This window comes from Monodelphis domestica, chromosome 2 (genome assembly GCF_027887165.1).
Source record: "Monodelphis domestica isolate mMonDom1 chromosome 2, mMonDom1.pri, whole genome shotgun sequence".
Lineage (NCBI taxonomy): Eukaryota > Metazoa > Chordata > Mammalia > Didelphimorphia > Didelphidae > Monodelphis > Monodelphis domestica.
The window spans coordinates 198,270,016-198,294,103 of record NC_077228.1 but is presented as its reverse complement, the minus strand read 5'-3'; the positions used below and the strand labels follow the sequence as shown (position 1 = coordinate 198,294,103).

The following is a 24,088-nucleotide window of genomic DNA, read 5'->3' as shown; positions in this document are numbered from 1 at the left end:
GTGCGCCCGGAGTGGGGGGGCCGGAGGAGGAGGAGGAGGGAAGGAGGGAGCTATGCCACTCTCAGCCACCCCGGCCTGGCCGGGCTGCCGCTGCTAAGGGGCCTTCTTTAGTTTGGGGCGAGGGGGCCCGGGAGGGGGGGCAGGGGAAAGCCAGGTTCTTCTTGGGGTGGGGGGGGGCGCCCGCCGGGGCATGAGGGCAAGAGCGCAGCGGCGGGGGCGGCCAGAGGGCGAGAGAGCGGAAGAAAAAGAAGAAGAAGAAGAAGAGAAAGAAAAGAAGAGGAGGAGAAGAAGGAGGGGGAGGAGGAGGAGGAGGAGGAGGGGGAGAGGAGCGAAGGAGCCCCCCCTCCCTCCCTCCCTCCCTCCCTGACCCCCCCCCGAGGATCCCCCCAGCGCCCCCCACCCCACCCCCCCGGGAGCTCATGGAAGTATGAAGGAGATGGTAGGAGGTTGTTGCGTGTGTTCGGACGAGCGGGGCTGGGCGGAGAATCCGTTAGTCTACTGCGATGGACACGCGTGTAGCGTCGCTGTCCATCAAGGTAAGAGGGGGAGGGGGAGGGCGAGACCCCCCCCAGCGGAGGGGGGGAGGGGGAGGGCGGGGGTCTGCGGCCCCCCATCGACGGGCCGGCGGAGACTAGCGTCCACTCCTGGGACTACCCCGAGTCCGTGGGGACCTGCCCCAGCCCCCCACACACACACCTGAAGGGGAAGGGGGACAGAGGAGGAGACCCCCCCACCCTCACCCCCACCCCAGGCGGAGGAGGGGGCGACCAGGCTTTGTTTTCTTGCCTATTGTTCCGATCATATTGTTCCCCCCACCCCCCCAAGTTGAATGAGTTTAGGGGGAGTCCAAGGAAAAGGGTGATTAATGGTGTGCTTCACCCCCTATCACCATGCTGACTGCCCCATCCTGAGTTTGGGGTAACCAGAATAAAACTCTTTTTTTTCACACACCCCCACCCCCACCCCATTTGGTTAATTTGATTCTTACTTCTTGGTGTGTGTTGGTGGGGTGAAAAGGGAGGTCAAAGAAAGTCAGTCCTCCCCCCTCAAGCTTCCGGATCAGAGGTGGGGGGGGGGTATTAGGAAGGTAGGAGAAGAGACTTAGAGCCCTGGGGGTTGAGGATAGGTAGAGACTTTAAGGGGCGTTGAGAAGAGGGTGAGAGTCGGGAGATGTTTCCAGGGAAAGGTGTGGGACGGTAGATACTGGTTTTGGGAGTTTCCAAAACAGCACATGACTAGATGGTTCAACCCTGGAGGAATTGGGGGTTGGGGGTGGGAGCAGAGACACCTGGATCCTGGCATCCCCTTAAGCCTTCCTCTGGGAGGCCCCCCTTTACCCTCTTTTCTCATGGGGGCAGCCCCTGTTGCCAGGAGCCCAGTTGCTGTGGGTGATAGCAGCACTTCCCCAGAGTTAGTTTTCAAGCACCTGCCCTTGTAGGTGACTTCTGACCTGTGTTGCTCTGTTAGCTAAAGTGAAGGAGATGGAGGAGCCCCTTTTTCTGCTTTTACTACTTAATTTCCCCCACCAAAATAACATACACATAGCCAGCCTCAATAAGACTTGTTCCTGGAGTGTAAATAAATATTCCCTTTTTTAAATGTAGTTTAGTTTCTGATGACGGGGAAGAGGGAGGGCTACTAGAAAACTGTGTGTGGAAGGAGGTCATCTAAAGGTCTAAGGCAAGGACCCAGACTTCCCACCTCTCAGAGCCTATCACTGGTTTTAGGAAGTGGGGTTCTCTTGTGTGGTTGTGTGATTGTAGAGTTATGATGTTGTATGGCCATGTAGTTGTGTGGTTGTATGTAACCCCCTTGTAGAATTTCCCCAAGGAATTGGTGGAGAATAAGATATGGGAGCCAAGGAACTTGGCTTCTCCCTATGAAGCTGTACCCTCTCTACTCCCTCGGCACCCCCCTCTCACCCACAATTCCTATGGGAAAGAGTCATTGAGAAAATTGCTCTGAGCCAGCTTTCAAGAGCCCCCTTCCCCTCCCCCCATTCTGGGGCCCTTGTCCTTAAGGGGACTCTGGGCACTGACTTGACCCTTCCTACCCCACCCCCCAAGCTTGCTATGGCATCGTCCAGGTGCCCACCGGACCCTGGTTCTGCCGGAAATGTGAGTCACAGGAGCGAGCCGCCAGGGTGGTGAGTATGCTCCCCTCACATCTGCTCCCCTGGACCCTCCACAAATTTCCCTGGCAACAAGGCAGAGGCTGAGGCTGGAGAGTCTTGAGTTTAGGTCAAGCCTGGGTTCCTGAGTGCCCATCCCCCAACCCTGTTACTTAAACACCCTGATCCTGAGTGTTTGATTCCCCCCATCCAGACTTAGGAATTTGACACTGACCCTCATCTCTGACACTGACTCCTCCATTGCTGACACTAAGCACCTGCCTCCCCAACACTCAATCCCCATTTCTGACACTCCACTCCTCTCTCCCTGACAGTGAATCTCATCTCTGGCATTGACTCCCCATCCCTGACACTGAACTCTCCCTTCCGGCCCCGACTATGGCCGCCTGAGCCATCTCACATCAGACACTGAGCCCCTACATCACAAACCTCCATCTCTCACTCAGTCTGCCATCCCTAACACTGAACACAGAGCTCCCATCTCTGACACTTAGTCCCTCAACCCCCAGAGTTGGGGGCCTTTTAAACTTGCTTTCAATGGAGCCAGGGAGGGCTCAGCAGATATCCTCCCAGGCCTTCCCTTCTCCCCTAGCCATATTTCAATGCCTTCTCTGATCCCTCATTTATGCCCTGTATTTTTTATAGAGGTGTGAGCTGTGCCCACACAAAGATGGGGCATTGAAGAGGACAGACAATGGAGGTGAGTGAAGACAACCTTCCCTTACTCCAACTGTGGAATTAACATTTACATACAAGTCTCCAACTCTCTGGCTAGGCCAGACATACCTGAGCTCTACCTGCCTTGGAGGTTTGTAGCCAGGGAAGAGTCGGGGAGGGCCTGGGAATTTTCCTTCAGGATGCCATGAATTAAATGACTTTGGGGTTGTATGAATCGAACACAAATAAGGACTGAAGGTCTGGGTTTGGTCTTAAGAGTAGAGAGGCTGGGATGGAGGAGAAGGGAAACTGAGCTGGGTCCTGCTGAAACAAAATTTGAGTGGATGCCTTTGCAGGGCAGGACTGGTCCCTGAAGCTTGTCTCTTTGCCTCACAGGCTGGGCCCATGTGGTGTGTGCCCTCTACATCCCCGAGGTACAATTTGCCAATGTGCTCACCATGGAACCCATTGTCCTACAGTATGTCCCCCACGACCGATTCAACAAGGTCAGTCCCTTCCCTGAGCCTTGCAACTCCCTCTTCACGGTCCCTTCTCCACATCTCCCTCCAGTCTTCTCCATCTATCCCTCTGTCAGGTCTCTACCTTCCACTATTCCTCCATCAATTACTCTGTCCATTTCACCCTCCACACTTCCATCGCTGTCTTTCCATCTCATTCAGTTCAGTCCAATCAGCATGTTCTTTAGCTATGTATGCTTCTGGGACCCAAAGGGCATGGGTGGGAAATCCCAACATGACCTCCCTCTTTGCCACCCACTCCCCCTCCATATGCATATGCCTCTAAGGCCCAAGCTAGAGAAAATGGGCTCTAGTGCAGTTGAGGGGCACAGGATTCAAAATCAGAAACCTGGGTCTCTGACATGGACTGGCTGACCTTGGGACAGTCATCTAAAAGCCTCACTGAGCTCTAGTCTACTCCTATGGATGATGGAGGTAATAATACTTGCACTGCCTGCTTCACAGGGTAACTGTAGAAATCAAACTTTATAAACCTCAAGTCAATGCATTATGAGGTTACACTTCGGGAATCTTCAATATTGTGGGACATAAAGACATCAAGGAATTGGAGGATAGGAGCCCTGGGAGGAAAAAGGAAGAGGGCAATGGACTGGCTAGGGACAGGAGGCTGAGCTGGAGGCTTAATATCCCAGAAGAAGGAAGGGTGTGGGGGGGGTAGGGTAAAGGGTTACTGAAAGGGGAGCATTAAGAGAAAGAAGAGTAATTAATAACAGCTAACAATTATATGTCAGCCCAAGTTGTTTTGTTTTTTTAAGTGTTATCTCATTCACTCCTCCCAACAAGCCTATGCAAAGCTATTATTATATAAATAAGGAAACTGCCCCTGAGAGGTGTTAAGTGACTTATGTAGGATCACAAAATAAGTGTCTGAGAGCAGATCCAAAAACAGTTGAGGTAGCTAGGTAGCATATTGGATAGAGAGCCAGCCTAGAGTTGGGAGCCTGGCCTCAGACACTTCCTAAACTGTGTGACCCTGGGCAAGTCCCGTAATCTCACTCGCCTCATCCTTGCCTGTTTTATTGAGTTGTTCCTAAAACAGAAAATAAGGGTTTAAAAAGCAAAAACATGCTAATTCCAAGACTCTATTCCCTGAGACAACCTAATTTCCATTGCCTTCTCTAGACTTGTTACATCTGTGAGGAGCAGGGCCGGGAAAGCAAGGCAGCCTCAGGAGCCTGCATGACCTGTAACCGACATGGCTGTCGGCAAGCCTTCCATGTCACCTGGTGAGCCATGCCATATCTTATTGTGCCCCTGTCCCCAGATGATGCCCCAGAAGTTCATGGAGTGGGTCTATAAAGGAAAGATGAAAGATAGAAGGAAACTTGGTCTGACCTGAATTCTGGCCATTCTGCCTTTCTTTTGCTTGTCTATTTGCATACACTTTGGGCAAAGTCAGTTCCTTCCCTTCCTGGGTCTCAGTTGGCACATCTGTAAAATGAGGATGTTACAATAAAGGACTTCTAAAGGTTCTTCCAGCCCTAAATCTATGATAGACTTGTCATTCCAAAATAAATTCTTGGTTTTACACAAAAGGCATAGCTGGTCTGTTTGTTCCAGGTTCTTCCCCTGCAGGGGTGGTTAAGATAATAAAGCAACAAAAAAGAATATGGATAGCCACATCCTAAAATGCACTGCTGTGCAAATGAGGGGCTTGTCTGTTGAATGAGGCAGAAGGCAGAAAAATGTAATATTTACTACTATTTCTAATAACTATGAGCTTTTAGAAAGGGAAAATAGAGAGTCGCCTGGCTAGATGGGAAGTGGGTTGCTGGTGGTCTGCACCTGGAGTCCTCCATCCTAACCTTCCCTGGGGATGGGTTGGGGGGTTCAGTGCCCAGATGGCTGGTCTGCTATGTGAGGAAGAGGTCTTAGAAGTGGACAACGTCAAATACTGTGGCTACTGCAAATATCACTTCAGCAAGATGGTGAGTTGGGACAGTTCTCTCCCTTATATGCCCATCCCACTTGGCTCCAGCCCAGCATCCCCAGAAGGGCCTTAAAACTGTATACCTTCTCCAAGAGCCAAGACATTGATTGAAATGAAGTCTGGTAGAAAAGGCACTGAATTAAAGTCAGAAGACCCTAGTTCAAATCTCACCTCTCCTTATACTCATATGACCTCAGGCAAGTTCCTTAACCATTCTGAGCCTCAGTTTCCTTCCTTATAAAATAAGGAGGTTAGATTAGATAGTTTCTTAGGACCTTCCAGCTCTAAATTCAGTGATCCTGTGAAATGCAACCTGGAGGGGGATTTCTTGACTTTACTGGGAAGGTCGAGAGGGCAAGGAAATCTTTCTATTTGAGGAAGCAGTTAAGAGGTTGGTCAGAGTTGAGAGGAAAAAAACATCTTTGGACATCGTATAGATCTTTGGACTTTAAGGGAAGGAGAACCCCAAGTAGAGACAGGGGGGTAGGGATGACTTGTCCTTAATGATCCTTTTCATGGGCTGGTAAGAGGAGGGTTTGACTAGGACCCCTTAAACAGCCAGCAAATTCCCCTCCACCCCTCCGCCAGAAGACATCAAGGCACTCCAGTGGGGGATCAGGGGGAGGCAACAGCGGCTTCATCGCTGGCCGGAGAAGCCAATCAGCCTCACCGTCTTCTCAGGAAAAGCATGGCTCCCACCATGAGAGGGTCCCAAAGAAGGTATGTTCCTGGCATGTCCTGGGCCCCATTTCTAAAAGAGTATACCTGGAGGCAGTTCACATTCCCAGGGAAGAAAAAAGGATATTGTAAATTGTAGCATGGAGGGAAGTGATGAGCATTTGCCACCCTCCTCATTGGCTAGGATGCCAGGGAGGCAGAGAATTTCTGCTGAAATCCTGGCTTTGCTGTGTGACCTTGGGTAAATCACTTACACAGATGCACAATCTTTCTAGACCTCAGTTTCCTCATCCACAAAATGAGGAATTTAGTTGAGGTGATCTAACCGCTCTGAATTTGAGGCCCCCCATTCCTGTGATCCAAATTGATGTGCCTCTTGTTGGGAGAGGGTCCCAGGGCTAGGGCAGTTGCTGTTCCAGAACTGAGGAGGTTGCCCTTGTGCCTGTGTCTGTCTTTGTCCTTGGGTCATTCTCCTCCCTACCCCCTACCCCAACTCCATCAGCTCCTGATTCCTGGGTGGATGCTGGTCAAAGGGGTCCTTTATTTGTTTGTGGGTATTCCCGCTCCTCAGTCAGTGCTGCCTTGCACGTGGCACTGGATTACTCTTGGTGCATCCCAGTGTGTATGTCCTTGCTGGATTGTGTGTCGAGCTGGGTCGCTGGCATGATAATGGAGTGAGCTATTTTTAGTAGGCAGCAGAGAGAAGGGGGAGGGGCTGGGAATCACTGAGGAACCTGTCTGTGCCTCCCCATCCCTGAGAAACCCCCTTCCTGCCCCCCCATCTAGTTTCAAGATGGAAAATATTGGAGAAACTGGCAGGAGAGACCCTCACTGGCTTCCTCCAGAGCTCCTCCCTCAGACAGCCTCTACCAGAGAAGGGACGTCTTTTGTCAACATATTAGCCTATTATCTGGCCCAACTCCTCAGCCCCATTTCCTCCCCTCCCTGAGCCTTCTAAGTCTTTGTACACCTCAACTTGCCCCACCTTTGCCTCTGCAGAGTCGTAAGGACAAGGATCGGCTTAAACAGAAGCACAAGAAGAGGCCTGAGTCTCCCCCCAGAATCCTCACTCCCCCTGTGCCCCCCATCACTGACAAGGTACCAGCTGCTGATAATTCTTTACACTTTGAAAAGGGGGGAGGGGCAAACAATAGAATTCGGGGGACAGAGAGAACCATGAAACCTGACCTTAGGGGCCCACTCAAGTAAGGCTTCTTTCCCCTAAAATGGCATAAGACCCCGTGGGGTAGTCATAGAAAAAACTCATGTTGGAAGATTTGTCATTAACTATCTGGGTGGCCTTGGAGCATTCCACTTCCCCTCTCAGAACTCAGTTTCTTTTTTTGTAAAATGAAAGGGTTGAATGAGATGATTTCTGGTGGTCTAAGAATCTTCCAACTGTAACAGTCTCAGATTTTGTGAGCATTTACCATGGGCTGCCTCCACCCCATCTCCATGCCTTTGTCCCAGAGAAGATGAAAGGTGGGGGGGGGGGGTCATGGCAGATAGCTTATTCATGCCCCACCTTGTGGCCAATGAGAGTTGTCAGCAGCAGGTGTGAGGGCATTTCCTGGGATTGGAGCCAGAAGGGATCTTAGAGAATATCTAATCTCCCTCATTTTGCAGATGTGGAAACTGAGACCTAGGGAAAGGAGGTGACATGCTCCTGCCCTGTCCCACACGTCAATGGAACACTATCTGAGAAACTGTTCCCTTTTCTCTCTCCTATGATGTATATGCCTCCTCCCTGAAGCTAGGATAAAAAGCCAGACTCTGGAAAGCAGCCCCCAGATCCCATTCTCTTAAATGGCTGTTCACCCCTCCAGGCTAGGGAGTGGAAATCTCAAGATGGGTTTGCACCACTCACCCTTCCCTTTTAGTCTCCTAAATAACCTCCCTCCTGCCCCTAGCCCAGGCCCTCTTCCCATCTCTTCTCACACCACACCTTAGTTAGCCTCTCTTCCTAATGCCTGCCCTCTCCAGCTGTGCATAGCTGGGGCCCTGGTAGGTCAGACCTGCCACATATAGAGATATAACATCTGGCAAACAGAACTCACCCCTCCCTTCTTTCCTGAGAGTCTCTAATCCTAAAGAGCGGGACATTCAGAGCCCTGCCCACCCCCAACCCCCACTCCAGCCCACCCCATCTCATCTCTGGGGGCCCAGGGGTCTGGGAGGCCCCCCTCTTCATCCCTGCCCCTCCCTGACAGGAGGCTGGCAGTGCCGAGGGCAGTTTGGCACAAGGCTCGGGTATCAGGTTGCCCCAGTGATGTTGCCATAGTGACTGCCCAAGTTGCCCAAGCATAGTAGCCTTCTCCCTCTCCCCCTTCTTTGCTTGGGGCTGAGGGGAGGGAGACTTGGCTGGAGAATTCCTCTCCTTCACTCCTGAGGCTGAGCCCACTTGGCCTAGAGAAGCCGAGGGGGGACATAGATCAGGAACCTGGCATCCCTGCCTGCAGCCCTTTGAAGAGGCCTTAGATCAGAAGGATTCAGGGAGAGAAGAGGCAGGGCTAGGCAGATTAGATTTGGGAACGATCCTGGCTGGCTGGCAGAGAGAGAGAGAGGGAGAGAGAGAGAGAGTAGGCAGATATGAACATGCACATAGGTGTCTGTGTGTGAGCTTACGTGAGCATGAATATGTTTTTGCCCACACACATGAGATGTATCTCCTTACATGTGCTTTGGAAGCATATGTCCATAGATGCATATATTCCAAGTGGCCAGCTGTCCCCTCATAATCCTCCCTCCCCATAACTCTCCTTCCCTTCTCTCAGATTAGAGCCACATCTGGCTCTGCTCAGAATTCCAGCTGTTGTATAACATAACAAGTAAAGATTGTGTCTCTATCTAGAGAGTAGGGATGCCTTCCTCTTTCCACCCCTATTTTTCTCTCCCATGATCATGTTTGAATGGCCAGGGAGGGGCTGTCTGTCTGTTTACCAACCTCTTGCTCCCCAAGCCTGAAAAAATCAAGCACCCCAAAACACAGCTCCCCCAGGCTCCATCTGGAACTTCTAAGGTTCCTTCCCACTCACATCCTATGATCTGAGATTTTGAAGTGTCATCCCCATCATCACCCTACCTCCATACCAGACCCCCATCTCAGCCTCAATCTGTTTTTTTCATTGACTCTCAGATTCTTGGTGGGACCCTGTGGGTCCCCTTCTCTGGGTTCTCTCTCCATAACTCCCCAGGAACCTCAACAGAACCTGACAGAAGGAGAGGTTAGAGGAGGGTAGCATAGGCAGGGCTAAATTTAGGGATTCTTATGTTGGGGCAAATTCAGTTAAGAAGAGAGGGTGGGATAAAGCCACCAAAAACAGCATGACATCCCTCAAAGTTTGGTCTGTACCCCTACAGGGAGTCAAGAAGGCCTGACACTTAACTAGTCAGCAATTTCTCCAGGCCTTAGTTTCGCCATCTGTTAAACGAGGGGCTCAGATTCAGTTGTAAGATTCTCTCTATCTATGATCCTGTGATTCTGTGGACAAAAGGAGAGAACTGAACTCGGGACCCTAAGAGGGTGCTGGTCAGGAGGCCCATCTCCCCTCTGATCTCTCCTCCCAGACACTGGGGCAGTGGAACAATTCTCTTACCATCACTCTGCTCTTCCCAGCTGTGGATGGGGGTAGGCTTCACTAGGGATGTGCCTGATGCTCAACCCCACCTCTCTCTTCTCTCCTCAGGGCTCCTCCTCCTCTTCCTCTTCCTCTCACCATGAGGGCAGTGCCCGGGAGCCCTCTGAGGGTAGCAGAGATTCCAAAGGGAAGAAGTCTTCCAGCCACAGCCTCAGCCACAAGGGCAAGAAGTTAAGCAGTGGAAAAGGTGTGGCCAGCTTCACCTCTGCCTCCTCCTCTTCCTCTTCCTCTTCTTCTGGAGGACCCTTCCAGCCCACAGGTGAGTGTGGCAGCTAAGGGAAGGCCTAAGGGACTGGAGCCCAGGCTGGTACCCAGCCCAACTCCACTCTTTACAGAAAAAAGGATGGCTAGGAGGCTGAGTGTTCTAGTGGCCAGAGAGCCAGGCAAGTATGGGTTCAAGTCCTGCTTCCCATACCTACTGTGACCCTGGGGAAGTCATTTAACTTCTTGAAGCTCTGGACAACTAAGCTGCAGAGAAAGTGCTGTCCTGCACTAGTGGAGGGAGTTCTTTCATCTGGGAGTTCCTTTCCCAGTGAAATCAAAGGTCCAGATCCCATCCTAACCTTATTGATTTATACATCATTTTCATGGTGATAGATTCAGGAAAGAAAAAAAAAACCCAGATAAGCCTTTCAGTCTCTCTTTCCCAGTGTCTTCCAGCTCCTCCATCCTCCTGGATTCTAGTTCTCCCTACTGAGTAGCCACCACTATAGACCTTCTCTCCCCCATTTTCTCCTATAAGTTTCAGCTGTGTAAGCTTGGCCCAACCAGGACATAAATCTATGTGGCTTTTTTCTCTTGGCCTTGTCCCTGTCTCCCCCAAGGCTAGCTTCCAGAACCCCCTCACCCTGGACTTTAGCCAGGTCCAACCGATAGGCGTCTTGTATGAGACTCTGGACATATCTCCTCTTTCTACAGTCTCCTCCCTCCAGAGCTCCCCAGACTTCTCATCCTTCCCCAAACTGGAGCAGCCTGAGGAGGAGAAGTACCCCAAAGCAACACCACCAGCACCACCAGGGCCTGTCTCTCCCCCTGCCTCAGAGCCTCCCAAGGCTGATGTCTTTGAGCAGAAGGTGGTGTTTTCTGGATTTGGTTCTATCATGCGCTTCTCCACATCTGCTGCTGGAACAGCTCGGACCCGGGTGCCATCTCCAGGAGAGTACAAGGCCCCCCATATCCCTGGGGGAAGCACTGGACCAGGCAGTCACAAGAGGATGCCCTCACTGAGTGCTGCTTCAGAGGAAGTGGTTGAGGGTCTGAAAGAGAAGAAACATAAAGGGAGCAAGAAAAATCGCCATGGGCCTGGAAGGCCCAAGGGGAGCAGGAACAAGGAGGGAGTAGGAGGGCCCTTGGTACCATCCCTCCCTGGGGCCCAGCTGGCTGGTTTCACTGCCACAGCAGCCTCACCCTTCTCAGGGGGCTCACTGGTTAGTTCCAGTGTGAACCCTGCCTCTGCTTCCCGGGCCTTTGGACACCAAGCAGCCCTGCCTAGCCTCAGCCTTGAGTCTCCACTGCTTGGGGCAGGTAGGAATCTTCTTCTGTCTCCCATGAAGGGAATGGAGGGAGCTAGCATAGTGGAGGATTAGGGGGGAAGAAGGGTGGTCTGCCTATCTTTAACAATCTAGTGACCAAAGAAACTGAAATCAGTCTATCAGGAGGACTTGGGGGGTCAGGGAAGAGGGACGGCAAGGCCAAGAGCTAAGAGAAGAGGTATGCCGGACCAGAGCCTGTCCCAGGCTTGTTTGCATCCCTCAGTCATATAGAGATTGTGCCAGAGCATTCCTGCAAGAGATTTCTGAGGGTGGCCAGACAAGGTGACCCATTCCAAGGGATGTGTCCAGGCAGGAGGGAGACATCTATAGCTAGAGTGAAATGAGTGTTTGGAGATGCCATGAAGGATGAGTTTTCGTCTGTCTCCCCTCTTCCTTGTAGGGATCTACACCAGTAACAAGGACCCTATCTCGCATGGTGGTGGGGTCCTTCGGGCGGTATGCAGCACACCCCTCTCTTCCAGCCTCTTGGGTCCCACAGGCACCTCATCTCTTCCCCAGCTCAGCCGTTCCCCCTTTGCCAGCACCCTCCCTGCCTCCTCTGCCTCCATCTCCACCACCCAGGTAAGGCAGGTGGTGTGGTCTGTCAAGTCTTTGGAAGTTGTGGTCATCAAATTCCCAAAATCTATACCCCTGTGACCTCTGTGCCTCCTGGAGAACCAGCCTCTGTCCCTTCCCTCTCCTTCCAGGGCCATAAATTGTCCTGGATCCAGAAAATCTCTGCCTTTCTCCCCTCCAGGTATTTTCTTTGGCTGGCTCTACCTTCAGCCTTCCTTCTTCCCACATCTTTGGGACCCCCATGGGCTCCGTTAACCCGCTCCTCACTCAGGCAGAGAACAGTCGAACAGGTATGTGGGTGGGCAGGAGGGTCTTTTGCCCCCCCCCTTGAGAATTCCACTGCTGAATTTCTGCTGTGCTTTGGGATTTGCAGAGCACCTTCCTCATATTCTCCTTCGAAGTGAGATGTACAGGGTATTATTAGGCTTATCCTACAGGCAAGGAAACTGAGGCTGAGACATTTAAGTGATTAGCTTAGTGACACACGCACCTAGGAAGGGAGGAATCAATCAGGATTTCGGTCTCGGCCTTTCTGGACTCTAGAGGCCGTTCTGTCTTGTCCTATGAGGGTCTGTTCCCCAGCTATGCCCATATGGCCCCTGGCGCAGCCTGTGAAGATCAGCGGCCCCTCTCTGCCTCACTCCTCCCGGGCTTCTATCGGGGAACAAATGGTCTCCGGCTTTCTCGGCTGCAGCTCCGCCTCTGCCCCCCTAGAGGGAGCCCCGGCCCGGGAGTGGTCGCGATTTGATTGGTGGGGAGGCACCACCTGGCCCCCCCAGGAGGCGGGGCTTTCCCACCTGGGTCCAAGCAAAGGCCCGGAGCCCATTGGAGGGCTGCAGCCCCGAGCCCACTTCCTGCTGGAAACAAGTCTCGGAGCCTTCGTCTTGGACTAGTTAGAAACGAATCATGGGGGGAGTCTGAGGGGAAATCATCTAGGTGAGGAGGAGCCCGTCTGGAAGAAATTAGGGGTGCGTGTCCTGCTGCCTGCGGAGGCTCCTCGGGGATCCCTTGGGCCCCAGGGCCCCAAGCTGAGCCTCCGGGACCTGGGGGACTCCCAGGAGGAGCTGCTTAGGGAGCCTGGAGTGGGGGAAGGGAAGTCTTGGCAAAGGCAGCATCTCCTGGGACCTTGCTGACTCCCCCCCCCCCTCTTTTCTAGAGCCCAGCCTGGAGGAGTGCAGCTTTGGGTGCGGGGGCACCTCTCCCCAAGAGAGCCTGTCATCCATGTGAGTCGTGGAGGGGGCCTGGAGGGCTGGGGTGGGGGGAGGACACCCCAGAGGAAGGACCCATGGGTGAGGTCAGGAGCCAGTGTCCTTGTCTCTGACCCCACAGGTCACCCATCAGCAGCCTCCCCACACTCTTTGATCAGACAGCACCCTCAGCTCCCTGCTCGAGCAGCCAGCTGGATCCAGCATCCCAGGGCACAGCCAACATGGAACAGCTGCTAGAGAAACAGGGCAATGGCGAAGCTGGAGTCAATAGTGAGAGGGCCTTGCCTCAGGACGGGTGGGAGGGGAGATGAGTTTGCTTGGGGCCTTTCCCAATCAATGCTCAGATTGCCACTCTAGCCTCTGCTTCCTCTGGCCTCTCCCTCTCTAGCCCCCTTCATCGTTCTCACCACTCACCCCACTCCCCAGCTCTTCCATGGCTGCTGCCCTTCCCTGACCCCTTTTTCTCCCCTGCTCCAGTTGTAGAAATGCTGAAAGCCTTGCACTCACTGCAGAAGGAGAACCAGAGACTTCAGGAACAGATCATGAGCCTGACAGCAAAGAAGGAACGACTCCAGATCCTCAACGTACAGCTCTCAGTACCCTTCCCTGTGGTACCTGCTGGGGTGCCTGCTGCCAATGGACCCACCCCTCAGGGTCCTTACTGCCTGCCACCCAATGGTGAGGGGGGGGGACCTCTGGCTCTTCCAGGCCTCCATGGAGATGAGCTGGTGGGAGTAAGCTGGCAAAGGCCTTTTTTCTGATGCCCATTGCCCCTTATCACTTATCTCCTCAGCTGGCAGCACCGACTCCCTAAGCACCAGCAAAAGTCCTCCTGGAAAGAACAGCTTTGGCTTGGAAAATTCCCTCTCCATGTCTTCCGAGGTATGGGCAGGGAAGGCCTGAGGCAGGAGGGAAGTCACTTTAGGCAGATTTGGCATAGGGAGGGGTGCCAGGTAGCATTCTTGCTTTTGATGCCCAGTACCCTTTCAGGGGCCTCTGGGCGGTACCCACATTCTACTTGGCCTTCATCACTGTGGATAGCCTGCCAGTTTGGCACAGGTTCTCCCTTCCCTCCCTTCCCTTCATCCTGGGGAGAGGCGGCTGGCTTGATGGAGCCAGTGGTGATGGAGCATTCTTTGGGACTGGAGCTATTGAATGGGAGGGAAACAGGTGGCAGTAGGAGATGGCAGCATTGTCTCAGTGCTGTTCCACATTGCTTTGGCTCTGACTTTGATCCCCTTCTCCTCCAGGACCCTCATTCTGGGTGCCCAAGCCGAAGCAGCTCCTCATTGTCCTTCCACAGCACACCTCCACCTCTACCCCTTCTGCAGCAGAGTCCGGCTACCCTGCCCCTGGCCCTGCCTGGCCCCCCAGCCCCTCAGCAGCCACAGTCACAAAATGGGCTGGGCCGGGGGGCTGGAGGAGTTGGCTTAGGGACTGTATCCATGGCTGAAGGGCTTCTCGGAGGCCTGGCAGGGGGAGGGACACTGCCCCTCAATGGACTTCTTGGTGGACTTAATGGAGCCGTGGCACCCCCAACACCCACTGGCCTGAACCAAGGCAGCGGGACCCCAACAATGCAACTGCCAGGGAGCCTCAGCAGGTGAGAAGGCAGGGAGGCAAACCCAATATTAGAGGATTATTTAAAGAGAAAGGGAGAGAGCACCTCTAAACCACATAGGATATCCTTCATGTCCATCTTGGAGAGATGATCCCGACACAGCCCAAAGAAATATCCTCTTTCTGGCTCCCAAACACTTCTGCCTTTAGAGACTTTGCCATCCTTCTTCTCCTTTTTAAGCCCAGTTGATGAAATGTCTCCTCAGCACTGAGATACCCTGTCTCCTCCTTCCTTCCCTGACTGCCAGGGAAACCCATCTTTTGACATAGCTTGCATACTTCCCTTCTGCCACAGTCAGCCCTTTTCTGACTCACAGAGGGGTCAGAGGCCTACCCTTCTTCCCTCTATCCATCCTTTAAGTGGCCTCCCCCAGTTCCTGGGGTCAAGGGAGCCCCTCACTTCCCTGGCAGGGAGGGAGTGTGTCATGATCTCTCTTTCTCTCTTCCCCATTGCCTCCTCCTCTCTCTTGGCTTGCAGCCTGACGGAACAGCAGAGACACTTCCTCCAACAGCAGGAGCAGCAGCTCCAACAGCTCCAGCAGCTCCTGACCTCGCCCCAGCTGACCCCGGTAACTCTAGCCCAGTTGTCCCAAACCCATGAGAACTCCCAGTGCCCACCCAGGCTCCCAGGAGGATTCCTAGGAAATCAACCAACAGCTCAGGGACTCCCCTTCCCTTCCTCTCCTCTTCTAATTATGGCATTGCCTGACGGTGCCCACAGTAGGCCAGACTCCTATACAGAGGCCAGTATGGAAAGGGTGCTGACTTCTTTGCTATAAGAGGGAGAAAAGAGCAAGAACAACTGAGGACATCTTAAACCTAGGACCTGGTTATTGGAGTCTATTGTCTGCACTGGGCAGAGTGGGGGTGAATAGGGAGTTTAGATAAAATAGGGTCCCTTCCTCCATAGAGCCTACATTGAATCTGATGGGTACAGGGTTCCAGGAGCAGAGAAGGCTTCAGGGAAGGGAAGGGAAGTTTGAGAACCAGCCTAGCCCCACCTACCCTGTGCCTCCCACCCCCCCCAGGACCATCAGACGGTTGTGTACCAGATGATCCAGCAGATCCAGCAGAAGCGGGAGCTGCAGCGGCTACAGATGTCTGGAGGCCCCCAGCTCCCCATGGCCAGCCTGCTGGCAGGCGGCACAGCCCCTCTGCTGCCCTCGGGCACCCCTGGCCTCATGCCCTCAGCAGCTGCCCCACCCTTGCTGCCCGCGGGGTCCCTGGTGGCTCCGGCACTGGGCACTGGCACTACCCTCATGGCGGCAGCAGCAGGCGGGCCCCCTGTCCTCACCGCCCAGACCAACCCCTTCCTCAGCCTCCCTGGGGCGGACAACAGCGGGCAGAAAGGAGGGGTGGGTACCGTGCCCTCTGGGGGCCCCTCTCACCCTTTTACCCCTGGCACTCTGGAGGGTCGAGTTGTAGCCACAGCAGAAGGAAGCAGGAAGAAAAAACCAGCAGGGTAGAGAGGTGCCAGCCCAGTGGTCACCAGTCTAGGCCTGGCCCAGGTGGGCTCTGAGGTTGGAGCTTCTCCTCCCTCTTTTCACAGCTCACATTTGGGGTCACAGTGCCCCTGCTCCTACTCCAAAGGAGGTCTCGGGTGGTTCTCTGTGGAGTCACAGACCAGCCCAGCTTTCTCTGACTAGAGGCTGGGTGGTTAAAGGGCATCCAGGGGACGAGGGCAAGCAAAGGGACCAGGGGGCAAGAGGCAGTGGATGCCACCCCTGCTAACGCCCCAGTCTTGTCTCCTCTCCTCTCCTTCCAGAGCGGTGACAAAGGATCCTCATGCAACCAAGAAAAAGGCTAGACCAGCCCCTCCCCCTCCCCGCCCCTGGGGGGGCTTCAGGGGATGCCTGGTCCTGAGGGGGCCCAGCCGGAGCAGGCACCTGTGCTCAGACACTGGAAAGCCCTGGCATAAAGGAGGTGGAAACGGGTCTCACCCATCCCATGCTGAGATCCTGCCACCGGCCTGGCCAAAGGACTAAGCAGGGTTTTGATCAGGGTGGGAGCCCAGGGAGAGATGGGGCAGAGAGATGAGTCTGTCACTCCTCCCTCAGACAGGAGATTCAGCTCCAACTTACTTGTATCCTTTGAGATTTTGATCTTTGAGGCCGGCCCCTCCTCTTCCCTGGTCCCCAGCACCACCACCCCCATCCCACTTACCCCTGGGCTAGGGATCTAGAAGGAGAGGACAGTGGACTCTGACCCCTGCTGAGGGAGACACCCTCCTTACCCCTGGGCTGGCACAGGGCAGGCAGGTGGGGGTTGTGGCTGGGTTGCCTGTCGCAAATGTGACAGGATGGCACTTGAGTGGTGACCGTGGGGTGGGGGGTGGATGCTGCCCTCCCTCCCACCCCCACCTGCCTGGCTTTCAGACTTAAGAAGGCTGAAGCTCTCAGTGGCAGAGGATGCCCAGCCCCACTGTTTGTGGGCACCGTGGGGGGAGGAAGGTCAGCTTGGGATTTCCCTTCTTGATGGAGTCAAACATAGCCCAGCCTGCTCCCTTCCACCCAGCCACCCTTACTGCGGGGTTCCTCTTGGGGGGGATGGAGGGAAGTGGGGCTATGTGCCCCCACCCTGTCTACCCATCCCACCCACCCCACACTTCTTTGCACTATTAGAACCTATCAGTTGGGGTGTGCTGTGACAGTGCTGGAGGGCTGGTTCTATGAGTGAGTATCTGTGTGTGTGTGCGCGCGCTTGGGTGTCTACATCACTGGACCCTGGGTAGATGGGGTGACAGGAGAATGAGCACTGAGGGGCTGAGAGAGTCAGGTGAAAGAGGGCATGGTCCGCAGGGAAGTTTTCTATTCTCAGTCAGTTTAGACAGGCAGTTAGAGACTGTGGCCTCTCAGCTACATCCCCTTCATGCCAGTCTTGGCACTTTGGGGGCAAGTGAGATGTTAATAATCAAAAAACACTCCAATTGGGAAAGTGGCAAATGCAGGATAACTGCTGTCTTTCCCTTCCAAATGTAGAGCACCTGAACCCTCCCCATCTCTCACTGAAAACCCATTCCTCCAAGGTGCCCAGGCTCAGAGCCTCTTTCCTCTGTTCCAATCCTACCCCCCACACACATACTAGCACACACGTACATGTACACATACACATACATGCACACTCCCTGAGGTGGTAGGAGGCTAGGGTCAGCTCCAATCAGCTCATTCTGTCCAGTTTATCCTACCTTCCTGGCCCTGGGAGAGCCCCAGGGATCAGGGCTTGGATAGGGAAGCCAACTGTCCCCTCCTTCCCTGTACTAACAAGCCTGCCCTCCCCTCAGGAGGAAGCTTATACTAACCAGCTGCCCCTCTTCTACCCACCAGCTACTCCTCTTGGGTAGGTGGCCAAGAGGCCCTCCCCTGCCCCTTCCAGAAAGCCAAGGACAGGATGAGTTTAGGGGTGTTTTTTTGGAGGAGACATGTTCGAGATGTATGTTTTAGTTGCACTGGGGGGGGGAGTATGGATCATGGGGGTGGCCTAGGGAAGAGAGAGTCAGAGAGAGAGCCTTTCACACCCATCTAGATATGTGTGCTTTGTCAGTCTCTTTTTGCATGTGTGGTTTCTGTGTTTCTGTTTTGGGGTTGGTTTTTTTGTTTGTTTTGTTTTTTAAATAAAGAAGAGGAGATGTATATATTTTTGGCAACGACAGAAGACGTAGCGCAGATATATTTTTGCCCACGCTGCTCAATCGGTTCTTTTCTGATACTGAAAATAATATTAATCCTGTTGATAAGACATAGGGAGCCTGAGGAGGGAGGGGGGACAACCCCCCAGGGCAGTCTCTGAGGCTTGCCAAGAGCCCAGGGGGCAATGTTGGAAATCTCAGAAATAATCACTTTTTATTAATGCTCTACAAGCAGGGAGAAATGATAAGTGAAATTATCAGCTTGCCCTTACTCTATCTAAACTTTTAAATACCCTTATCCCTTCTACCCCTCAAAAAACAGCATCTAGAGATCCCCGAATTTATACTGTGTCGCCCTGGAAGGCTTCTCTGGCACTATCAGGTTCATTCTAGCTGAAGTTAAGGTATCTAGGACAATAAGGGAAATAAATCTATTTCTGAGCCAGGGTAGGAATGGAAATTGAGTTGAAGGGGTCAGTCTTATTGGTGTACTGGGGCTGAGGCCTCCTTCTTGGTCCCCCAGGGCAAAGCTACTCTTGTTTGACCATTCCCCCACTAGAGGACCCTTGAAGATTCCCCAGAGGGACTGGGAATGAGCTGCCCTGACCTCATTCAGGAAGGCCTGGCCCTGGGACTTTTCCTAAGTCACTACCAGGTAGCACTGAGGAACCAGGTTCCATGTGAGGAAGGACTCCCTAGCAAGCATGGCTTGACCCCGAGAATGGGGAAGGAGACAAGGAGGGGTCAGAGTCCGTGCAGGGGGAGCTGGGGCAGCTTGGCCTGGAGCCAGGAGAATGGATGAGACCTTCTCCAGCCAAGCTCTGCCATGCTCCCAGCCTGCTTCTGCTCTTCCTCCCAGGCTTTCAGATCAGGTAGACTAATGAGGACAGACATAGACTGGGTTGGGGGGGGAGGGGGGAGGTTGGTGGGTAAGAGACAGATTTGTTTAAAGGTAGATGTCTCAGTGACTCGGGGAGGGAAAGGATGTGGTTAGTGGGGGAGGAAGCCGAGTTGGGAGATTGGTGAGAGTGGAAGGGGTACAATGTTATCCCTCCCAGTGTGAAGGGGTGGGGAGGGAGGGAGGGCAAGGTGGACTTTGGGTGTCAGACTGTTGCCAGAAGGGAGGGCAGGCAGGGAAGGGCATGGCATGTAGGTACAGACCTGGTCTGGGGTCCTGGGTGTGTCTGTCTTGGGGTGTGTGTGTGTAAGGACTCCAAGGGCAAGTGAGACTGTATGTCTGTGTCTCTGTGTGTCCTGTGGGGTTGGCCATGGGTGGACGTGCCTGTGTCTCGGGGCTGGGGAGGGGAGGGGGGGTTATATGTAGCACTTACTCTTGCTTTTGATCAGAGCCGACTCCAAGCTGTGGCATAAAGGATTCTACCTTAAAAGGTTCCTCTGGCCACTCTTCTCCCCCCACAGCATCATTTTATTCCATGTGTTTCTTTAGGAAGGGAAGTCAGATTTTTCTTCAGGCTTCCTAATATACAACTTCTCACCCTCTCTCACACACACACACACACCATGCTCTCTCCTTGAGGTAGTAGGGAAGCCCCAAAGGGAACTGGGGCTCTCTTCCTATTCCAAGGAGGCAGTAAAAGAGTTCTGGGAAAATTAGGCACCCAGGGCTCGTCCAGGAGGCTGGGGTGGAAGGGAGGGAAGGGGCCTTTGAGAGCCAGGGGCATGTCCTTGCCCTGAGCACCTTTTCCCAAACCTGAAAACAAACCCACTGAAAACTCCAGCAGCCAGTTGTCCTCTTTCCCACCCCCCACTGCCCTCCTACCTTACCCTATCCAGCCTCCTTGTCCAGCATCTTTTTTTCAGCATGAGAGGGAGACCTGGAAGGGAGGATAATGGTGTCCTCTTCAGAGCCCCTCTCCCAAAACTTGAAGTTGGAAGGATGTGGGAGGTGCCTCAAAAAAGGGATGCTTCTTTGGGAAATGGGGGCAAATTGAAAGGGGGTCAGGGGAAAGTGCTCTTGGTGAACCTCCACTCCCAGATACAACTGTCTTCTTTTTCTCTTTCTTGGTTTATTGAAATGTCTGGGTGGGGTGGAATGGCAATTCACTGGCCTTCTGTCTCATTCTGTTCCCCTCACTCTGCCCTCACCACAATAGCTGGGAGGGGGTCTGAAAAGGGACCTCCTCTATCACCCTTTCTCAGGCTGGCAACCAATTCAATCTCAATCCCATCCTGATTTTTTTCCCCTTCCCCTTCCCCTTCCCCACCCTAGAGATTCAGGGGAACTGTGGTGGGGGTGGGGGGAACAGCAGTTTGCAAGAGCCAATATTTTTTTTTGCTCATTTCTGAATCCCCTTAATTTCCCCAGCCCAAGAGGTAGTGCTTCCCATCACCCCCCTCCTCACCCCGTGGTGTGTATAACTCAGATCTTGTATCTTTGTATAACTGATGTTATTTGTACAAAGGGCAGTTCGTAAACAGCACTTGTTCTTTTAATAAAAGAATGTTTTACAAAAAAGTGTCCACAACTGACCCTGTCTTACCTAATAATACTGATTGGAAGAGGCAGTGAGATACACCAGAAAGGGCAATAGCCTGGGAATAGAGTACAATATGGGTTCAAATCTAGGTTCTGCCTTCTGGCTTTGGACAAGCCCTAGATTGGGAGTCATAGAGAACCTGGATTCAAATCCTGACTCTGCTACTTAATACCCCTATGAGGGTGTCAGACATTAACTTTCAACCGTTATAAAATGGAGGGGTGTGCAGTTCATTAGAGCTCTCTCCAACTATGCAGATGAAAGGAAGGATGCCAGGCTGCTGAGGTTCATATAGCTGAGTTGGACACCCACTGGCAGCAGGGATGCTGTAGCTCCAAGATCCTAGGCAAGACCCACCCACCAAGTATTTTTTCTCCCCAAAATATTTACTATTCCCTAGAGTGGGCACGGCACTGTGCTAGCTAAGTCCTGGGGTGGGGGCAAGGTGGCATCAGTTTGTCTCTTGATTCTAGCACTACCTGTGTGGCTACAGGTGAATATTTCTCTCTGAGCCTCAGCTTCTTCCTCTATAAAAACAATACCACTGTCCATACTACCTCACTGTGTTATTTCATGAGGAAAGAAAGGACTTTACAAACCTTGAACCTCTATAAATGCAAGGAGGCATTCAGTTGGTTCAGTGAATAGAGAACCAAGCCTGGAGATGAAGTCCTGGATTCAAAACTTGCCTCAGACACTTCTAGATCCTGGGCAAGTCACTTAAGTCTCATTGCCTAACCCCCTTCCTGCTCTTCTGCTTTGGAACCAATACTCGGTATTCTAAAACAGAAGGTAAGAATTTTTTTTAAATTGTAAGTTATTACATAGAGGATCATGCACTCATATTTTGCTTTTCTTCGTAAGCTTGCTGCTCAGAAACAGTGCCTCATACATGGTAGGTGCTTAATAAATGCTTGGCTTAGTTTAGAACTAAAATGAATGGATGAAAATGCATTTATTAAGCAATGCACTAGGCTTGATTTCAGTAAATGTTTATTAAGTACCTACTATGTGCCAAGCAGCTTGGTGGTACAGCACCAGCCCTGGAGTCCTCTTCCTGTGTTCAAATCTGGCCTCAGACATTTACTAGCTGTGTGACCCTGGGCAAATCACTCAATCTTGTAGGTCTCAATTTCCCCATCTGTCAAATGAGCTGGAAAAAGGCAAACCATTCCAATGTCTTTATCAAGAAAACCCCAGATGGGATCACATAGCATTAGATAAGGTGGAAATGACTGAACAACAAAATGTGCCAGGCACTGTGCTAAACCCTGGGAATAAAGTGGCAAAAAATGGCCCCTGCCCTGGAGTTTACAATCTATTGGGGGGGGGGGGAGTTGACAACGTGCAAACATATAAAGCAAGATTATATACAAGAGAGGGTAGCTGAGTAGCTCAGTGAATTGAGAACCAGACCTAGAGCTAGGAGGTCCTAGGTTCAAATCTGGCCTCAGACACTTCCCAGCTGTGTGACCCTGGGCAAGTCACTTTAACCCCCATTGCCTAGCCCTTGCCACTCTTCTGCCTTGGAACCAATACATAGTACTGATTCCAAGACAGAAGGTAAGGATTTTAAAAAGAGAGATCATAATAACCCTAGAAGCAGATGAGACCCCCAAGTAAAATAGTAGAGGGAAAAGAGAAGAGGACCAAGAATAGAGCCTTGAGAGAACATCCATTATTCCTGGGATTAAATCCAACAAAGGAGCCTGAGAAGGAGAGGTCAGACAGATAGAGGGAGAACCATGAAACAACATCACAAAAACCTAGAGAGGAGAAATTATCCAGGAAAAAAAGGTGTTCAATTGTTTGGAATGCTTTGTTGCTGTTTCAGTCATTTTAGTCGTGTACAACTCTTCATGACCCCATTTGGGATTTTCTTGGCAAAGATATTGGAGCAGTTTGCTATGTCCTTCTCCAGCTCATTTGACAGATGAGGAAACTGAGGCAGAGTGAAGTGACTTGCCCAAGGCCACCTAGCTAGTAAATGTCCAAGGAAACTCGGGAAGATGAGCCTTTCTGACTCCATACTCTATGGCATCATCTAGCTGCCCTCCTTAATTATCTTTTAGTTTGTATTTATTCTGTACAAAGTCACATACATACACTTTGCCTCACTGATAGAATGTAAACTCCTTGAGGGCAGAGGTTGATTCTTTTTTGTACTTGCTAAAGAAGGAGGAGGAGGAAGAGGAAGAAGAAGAAGAAGAAGAAGAAGAAGAAGAAGAAGAAGAAGAAGAAGAAGAAGAAGAAGAAGAAGAAGAAGAAGAAGAAGAAGAAGAAGAAGAAGAAGAAGAAGAAGAAGAAGAAGAAGAAGAAGAAGAAGAAGAAGAAGAAGAAGAAAGAAGGAGGAGGAGGAGGAGGAGGAGAAGAAGAAAGGAAAAAAAGTTTCTCCCTAGCATTTACTAGCTATGTGACCCTGGGCAAGTTACTTAATCTCTGTTGACCTAAATTTCCTAAACTTTTGAATGAGGGGAATTATAGCACTTACCTTCCAGGGTTGTTGTGAGTATCAAATGAGATAGGATATTGGTTGGTTATTTAATCATTCGGTTAAGTTGGACGCTTCCTGACTCTGGTAGAAGCTCAATATTACTTCCTTCTTTCTTTGATTCCTTCCTTGCTTCCTCACAAGAGCATACAGCTGGTGGGATGAATCGAAACCTCCTCACTAGTAGTTCTAGTTATTTCTAAGAATTAATGGAAATGTGGACTCTAGGCCCAGCAAGAAAGGATGGAGTATGGAAGTGTCTGAGGTCAAATTTGAACCCAGAACCTTCTATCTTCAGGCTTGGCTCTATTGAGCCACCTGGCTGTTCCAGAGCTATGGCATCTTGGGCTTACAGAACTATAACTTCTACTTGACAATTCAGTTTCCCTTTGCAATGATTTTCCAGTTTTGAAGTTATCACCCCTCCAGGACTTTCCCTTTCTCTAAAGGCAGTCCCTTCTTTGTTCCTAGAACTAATTTCTCCCATCCCTTAATGTCCTGGTTTCACTTGGGCTTCCTAGAACTTTTCTTCCATCTCTTAGAGGCCAAAGAAGGATAAAAATGTAGGATTTATCCCCAGTTGATGCTTCTGCACTCAGTGACAGTAACTGCTGGTCACGTTTTGTCCAGAAGAGAGAACATACATCTCTCCCTTCCCTGTTTGCAGAGATGGGAAACTACAGATGTGAAATTTACTGTTAGACACAACTGACACATTGAGTGGTTGGACCAAGCTACTTCCTTTTTCTCTTACTTGGATACTAGGAACTAGACAGTTAATAAACATTTATTAGGCACCTACAATGTGCTAAGTCCTGATCTAAGTCCTAAGGCCTAAAAAGATAGGTAAAAGGCTGTCCCTGGGAGGCAGCTGGGTGGTTCAGTGTATAGAGAGCAAGGCCTAGAGAAGGAAGGTCCTCGGTTCAAATCTAGTCTCAGATAATTCCCAGCTGTGTGACCCTGGG

At 51.8% G+C, this 24,088-nt stretch overlaps 1 protein-coding gene across 7 annotated transcripts; it reads left to right on the top strand.

Moving 5' to 3' along the window:
* The first annotated feature begins 13 nt into the window (after positions 1-13).
* Positions 14-20,610, top strand: MLLT6 (MLLT6, PHD finger containing). 7 transcript variants are annotated; one of them, XM_001371746.5, is made up of 20 exons: positions 14-536; positions 2,067-2,146; positions 2,777-2,831; positions 3,185-3,294; positions 4,450-4,553; positions 5,162-5,255; positions 5,846-5,977; positions 6,935-7,033; positions 9,622-9,832; positions 10,492-11,097; positions 11,506-11,687; positions 11,863-11,971; positions 12,838-12,904; positions 13,011-13,159; positions 13,367-13,567; positions 13,683-13,771; positions 14,140-14,492; positions 14,988-15,078; positions 15,538-15,864; positions 16,275-20,610. In XM_001371746.5, the coding sequence occupies exons 1-20, from the start codon at positions 428-430 to the stop codon at positions 16,314-16,316; spliced, it is 3,210 nt and encodes a 1,069-aa protein (XP_001371783.4). In that variant the 5' UTR covers positions 14-427; the 3' UTR covers positions 16,317-20,610. The 7 variants fall into 7 exon arrangements, with proteins under 7 accessions (XP_001371783.4, XP_056672779.1, XP_056672778.1 ...); XM_056816801.1 differs by having other exon boundaries at positions 5,816-5,977; XM_056816800.1 differs by having other exon boundaries at positions 5,849-5,977; positions 15,538-20,610.
* Positions 20,611-24,088: the final 3,478 nt, after the last annotated feature.